Below are 6,271 nucleotides of genomic sequence, written 5' to 3'. Positions count from 1 at the left end.
TCAAATCCAATACTGACGATTTTTTTACATATAGGAGTCACATCCAGCGATAAGTCTTAATTCTGAATCCAAAGGGTAATTGTTGACGAATTTGGGTTTCAAAATAAATGTGGGGTCATTCGATAATAAATTTCTAAATTAGAAAACTAATAACAAACAGAAAAGAGTAGATACATGTATAATTTTGAAACGAGCAATTTATCATTTGTGTCGATTTCTTGTCAAAACACAGACTACTACAATTAATTTCATACAGCATCCAGAGACAAATTTGGAAAAGCTTCTGCATTAAGGATAAATGTACTTAATGTTAAGATAATGCGCCTGGCATTATTTATAAAATTAGGAATACATGAAGTAACATAGTTAAGGAAAATTATGTAATATTTCTTAGAAAATATCACCATATTAAATGTTTTAATAATTTTAATTTTTGCGGTAAAAACGTATACCTACGTGTTTCTCCCCAATGGGTGGAAAACATGGCCAATATATTTAAATATTAATGTGAATATTGTCCTAGTTTGAACACCCGTATATTATTACTAATGTTCTATAGGATTTTATGCGAATTTATAACGCCTGTTACCAAACAACTTTTTTGCTTTATTGCTCTTTGCTTTTATCATTAGATCAATGATGCCAATTTGGCAGTTTTGCCACAAAATTTAGGACGAATCAAGATATCCAGGGGTTTATAGGGGATACTTTATTCGAAAAAAAAATCTAAAAAAAACCTATATTCTAAACAATTTATATTAAGCATCGAACAAGCGTGAGTTAAATTCGGTTGTTGTATGGATCTGCTAAATAAAACACTTTGTTTGAAGTTGGGTAACAACCGGCTTTAATTGTTTAAAACATGCTTATAACTAAGATAACATTAGGGGTAGTGGGGTTGCGACGCTGGATTAACTAAAAACTAACTTGTCTTATTGAAGAGTTCGTAAATCTAAGTGACACTTATGTTATTGGACATTATCGGAAACGAGAATGTTAAATTCAATTTATGAGTGTGGTAAAACACTAAAGGGATTTTAATTATTAACTAAAATATATATGTTAGGTTACATAACTCATGGCTATTACTGAAATTTCAAAGAGCAGTTATTAATTTATACTACTTAAATGTATTTTTAATTCATATTTGAAATTATTTATTACTTTTACTTAATAGCTATCTGTTTTCCGCTGATTCATCCGCTTTAAATAACCGGTTTACGTCTAATAGGTATTTGACCATTATTTTGTTGCGGTTTAAAATATAATATCTCCTAAGATGTTCATTGAAGTCAAAAGAGGCTTCAAAAGAAATTTAAGCAATTGTGATGAACATTGTTTTTATTAGAATAAATATTAATATCACGTTTATAAAAAAAACATTCTTCGAACAAAATTAATATCATAAAAAAAGCATAGTAAGCCAACCTTCATTACTTAATAGACACAAAACATAATACAACGAGCGACGCTTACGTTATTACTTTAGTTTTGTAGTTTCATTCTAACATCGATAACAAATTCAAAGTAATTGTAGGCTCTTAAGCATAAAATGAAAATTTAAAATACAGACAAATAATGCGTATTTAAAGGAGCATCAGTCTTTACTCGTACGTAACGTAAATTTTGCCTCTATGAAATATAGCTGTCAGTTGACAAACTTCACTGAAGTGATGCTTGACAGTTACCTGTTACATTTATAATTTTTACTTGCAGTTTCTCTGTCATACAGAGAAGCCGCAATACCGGGTTTCAACTTTTACGTTGAAAACGTGTTTTCGGAGGAAAATAATTTATAACCCTCGTAATATAAGATTTCGTTTTAAATTTTACCCAACGTAATTCTGACAAGTTTTCATACACTGTTCCGTACCTGCAAAGTTACACATCCTGCCATTTTACAACACCACGTGTACCTGTTTTTGGTGACTCCTATTAGAACTAGTATATTTGCATAGAAGAAATATCCCCTTTAGTAATTCTTTAACTCGGTGCTCAATTAAGTTCACGTGGAAATGGCACATGCTGAGGGCGACCTTCGAGATGGCTTATCTGCACGGGAAATCTTCGCGAATAGTGAAGGACTTACCTATAATGATTTCCTTCTGCTTCCGGGATACATAGACTTTACCGCTGAAGAAGTTGACCTGACCTCACCACTAACGAAGAAAATTAACCTGAAAGCGCCTTTAGTATCTACTCCCATGGACACAGTCACTGAAGCAGACATGGCCATTGCTATGGCTCTCTGTGGAGGCATTGGTATTATTCATCACAACTGCACTGCTGATTATCAAGCTAATGAGGTTCACAAAGTAAAAAAATACAAACATGGCTTTATCAGAGATCCTGTCTGCATGGGCCCTGAAAATACTGTAGCAGATGTGCTAGAAGCCAAGAAAAAAAACGGGTTTACTGGATATCCAATCACAGAAAATGGAAAATTAGGAGGTAAATTGATTGGAATAGTAACTTCTCGTGATATTGATTTCAGGGAGGGTGATCCCCAACTAAGTTTAAAAGAAGTAATGACTCCTATTAGTGAAATGATCACTGCTCAATCTGGTGTTACTCTCCAAGATGCCAACTATATTCTTGAAAAGAGTAAGAAAGGAAAACTGCCAATTATAAATGGTGCCGGGGAACTTGTGGCTTTGATTGCCCGCACTGACTTGAAAAAGGCTCGTAGTTATCCTAACGCATCTAAAGATTCCAACAAGCAGTTGTTAGTTGGGGCTGCAATTGGTACTCGTGAGGCAGACAGAGAGCGTCTCAAACTTCTGGTTAATAACGGTGTTGATGTTATTGTATTAGACTCCTCTCAAGGCAACTCAATTTATCAGATTGACATGATTAAGTTTATTAAGACAACTTACCCTGATATACAAGTAATTGGAGGCAATGTAGTAACTAGAATGCAGGCCAAGAATCTCATTGAAGCAGGGGCAGATGCTTTAAGGGTTGGTATGGGCAGTGGATCAATTTGCATCACCCAGGAGGTAATGGCATGTGGTTGCCCTCAAGCCACAGCTGTGTACCAAGTATCATCATATGCCCGGCAGTTTAATGTGCCAGTCATTGCAGATGGAGGCATTCAGTCTGTTGGCCACATTGTAAAGTCTCTGGCGTTGGGAGCTTCGACTGTGATGATGGGATCCCTTCTTGCAGGAACATCAGAAGCCCCAGGAGAATACTTTTTCTCTGATGGTGTGAGACTGAAGAAGTACAGAGGCATGGGAAGCCTGGAAGCTATGGAGAACAAAGATGGCAAGGGCTCTGCTATGAGCAGATACTTCCATAAAGAATCAGACAAGCACAGGGTAGCTCAAGGGGTTAGCGGAAGCATTGTAGACAAAGGATCAGTTTTGAGATTCCTGCCGTACCTGCAAACTGGTATGCAGCATAGCTGCCAAGATCTAGGAGCCAAGTCAGTTAGTAAAATAAGAGAAATGAGCTACTCGGGAGATTTGAGATTTATGAAAAGAACCTATTCAGCTCAGTTAGAAGGTAATGTTCATGGTTTATTTTCCTATGAGAAAAGGTTGTTTTAAAGATCTTTAATTATTTGCTTAAAACATTTCTTAAGATTGTGATATCAACATATTATGTGTGTTTGAGAAGTATATTCTTTATGAAATAAGCAAAATATTAAGAGCATTATTGTTGTTTTCTAGTATTTGTATATTGAGAAGCTAATGAGTTAACATGTATATTTTTTGGTAAACAGATGTATTTCATATTGTCACTTTTATAACTATCACAATGTTATATGAATTGTAAAACAACTTTCATAAATAAATAATGAACTTTAATTTTGTTTCAATATCAACTCAAACAACATCAAAACATTGATTTTTCAGTGATCCATTAACTGCAGTTATTTCAATTAATGTTTATAAAACTCATATTTAATTGTATCTTAGTCATAATATATAGATATTGTCAAATTTGCCACTTCTCGAATAATTATTGTGTAGGAAGGAAACCTAAAAATAACCAACAGCTAAAAGGGAATCTGGAAGATCATTGACCTACTTTCACAAGGTGGAATGTCCCCTAATTGGCTTCATTTAATCTGAGTATTGGCATTAGTTAGGTTTCAAGACATTGAGGTCGCTTCGGTTATCTTTGTAAAACATGTGAATTAAATATCGATAACGCCCGCAAGTGTGACAGAAAACAAGCATGTGTTAGCTTAATAACTTGCCCTAAAACAAAATATTTTTATATCTAGACACCCAGTACGGTATATTAAAGGCCGTAAATCCTTTTTTTAAATCATTCTTATTCATAATTGCGCTTCTAGCGTTCGCGTCAGAGGGTCACATAGTTCTAAAGATCTTCCTTCACCTAAAACCATATATCTCTTCATGTTCTTAACAGTGTTTTTTTTTAATTATCACTTATAAAGTTTTTCATAAGTGATAAATCGAGGTCATATGACCTATTGACACATCAAAATTAGTGGGAAACGCTTAATGTGGCTGACATTAAGCGTTTTCCGAATAAATTGTATCAATCACAAGTCAAACCTAGATATCGTCGGTCGGGATATCATATCAGCTACCTTTATAAAGTAAATTGACATTTATGGTTTCATTTGTTTCAATATTGTTGTATTCAATGGAATTAAGATATTGCTTCTTTTCTTAAAACCACAATACAATCCTTTCAATTACGGAAATTTATTATAGCACGCAGATTTTATATAAATGTTTAAACTCGGCACATGGCCACAATTTCTAAGGTAAATAAGTTTGCGCTTTCAGTAGGATGCTGCGCGCTAATTTGTTAGTGGAACTAGGTAAAAATAAAACCAAATTGTATTCTAATATAATCACATTTTAATGGAATTATGCATAATTAAGCAGCAATCGCCCATGCATATGATATTACAATAAATATTGAGTGCTAAATAACTTAGAGTACAAAAATTATTAAATGTGCTACAAACTATGTTTTAAGACTGGTGCGTCCGCTTTTCTTACATTCCTAATAATAATTGCACACATCGATCAGTCCTTTAAAATGGCTTCGATTCTGCTATTTTAATCTACCAATTAAACTGTCAATCATTTAGACCGGCCTTCGTCATTTAACAGTGGAACAGTTCCATGGGTCAGTCCATTGAAAATAGCAGATTCGAAGCCTTGAGTACACATTCGAAGAATCGGAAATACGATATTATTCACTGGAGCATTGAGAAATATAATCAGTCTGATCGAGCCTCATAGAGAGCATACTTAACTACTTATATAAAAAACAATATATAAAATAAATAAAACACAACGATCGTTAAATAGCTAATAGTATATCTTGCGATTATCAAGACAACCTAGCAATAATTTAAAAATATCAAAACAAAATTTCGAATACACTACCAAATCTTAAGTTCTGCCTCTGTTAATAGGAATGAGACTTTAGGCAGTATTCGACATTAAAATAAAACTTTAAACACATTTCTGAAATACATACGAAATATATAAAAAAACGGTATTTCTGCAAAACATGTCAAAGTATTATCGCAACAAACAATTCGAGCGTAAAACAGTTGAAAAAGTGTTCCTTGCTTCACTTCCACACGCACCAGTCGGAATGCACAAGTCAAGCGACCAAAGCGTATTAAAATGTTGCTAGATTATCCTAGGTATAAAAGTTGCACTTTCCCGCGTGTTTTGCCAAACTCAACGCTAACGAGCTACAGATTATATCAAAACTACAATCTAACGATAAAATTGGCTGCTTATTCTAAATTTAAAATGCTGAACTACTGTAACCGGTCTAAGGCCTACAACGCACTAGCGGCTGGCCGCAATGCGGTGTGCCGCTGCGGCGGGCCGCGGTATATACGGTCCGCCGTAGCGGCCTGCCGTATTCCGGCTAACCGTCCCTATTGCGGTCCTATTGCGGTCTGCCGCAATCGTCACTCGTCAGTGCTTCTTGAAATATTACAAATTCAAATTTAATGACGTGGAATAAGTGATACATGTATCTTATGTTCCATAATAAACATATTTTATTTTTTTATTTTTTACTCTTTTAAAATAGGTTTACAATATTTTGTTTACATTTGTTAAATAATTATATGTGATGACGTAGGTAGGACGGCTAACCGCGCCGAGTGCGTGGAGGGGACGCGGCGCGCCGCATCATTCAACCGGTGCGGCTCGCCGGAGCTCCAGATCAACCGGAGCGGTTGACGGTTGACCGCAAGTCAGTGCGTTGTTATCGTGCGGTTTCATATAATAATCGATGTGCGGCCCGCCGCAGC

General features: G+C 35.1%; 1 protein-coding gene across 1 annotated transcript; it reads left to right on the top strand.

Annotated features, from left to right (window-relative positions):
• Positions 1–1,702: 1,702 nt before the first annotated feature.
• LOC125057785 (inosine-5'-monophosphate dehydrogenase) lies at positions 1,703–3,812 on the top strand. The gene has a single exon (XM_047661680.1). The coding sequence runs from the start codon at positions 2,016–2,018 to the stop codon at positions 3,549–3,551; it is 1,536 nt and encodes a 511-aa protein (XP_047517636.1). The 5' UTR covers positions 1,703–2,015; the 3' UTR covers positions 3,552–3,812.
• The last annotated feature ends 2,459 nt before the right edge of the window (positions 3,813–6,271 follow it).

The sequence above is a fragment of the Pieris napi genome, chromosome 17, assembly GCF_905475465.1.
Source record: "Pieris napi chromosome 17, ilPieNapi1.2, whole genome shotgun sequence".
Lineage (NCBI taxonomy): Eukaryota > Metazoa > Arthropoda > Insecta > Lepidoptera > Pieridae > Pieris > Pieris napi.
The sequence above is the reverse complement of the archived record's forward strand: the minus strand, read 5'-3'. Positions and strand labels throughout refer to the sequence as shown.

What these genes read in the sequence shown, in the direction of transcription:
- LOC125057785 (XM_047661680.1), top strand. Translation starts at nt 2,016, where the DNA reads ATGGCACATGCTGAGGGCGACCTTCGAGATGGCTTATCTGCACGGGAA.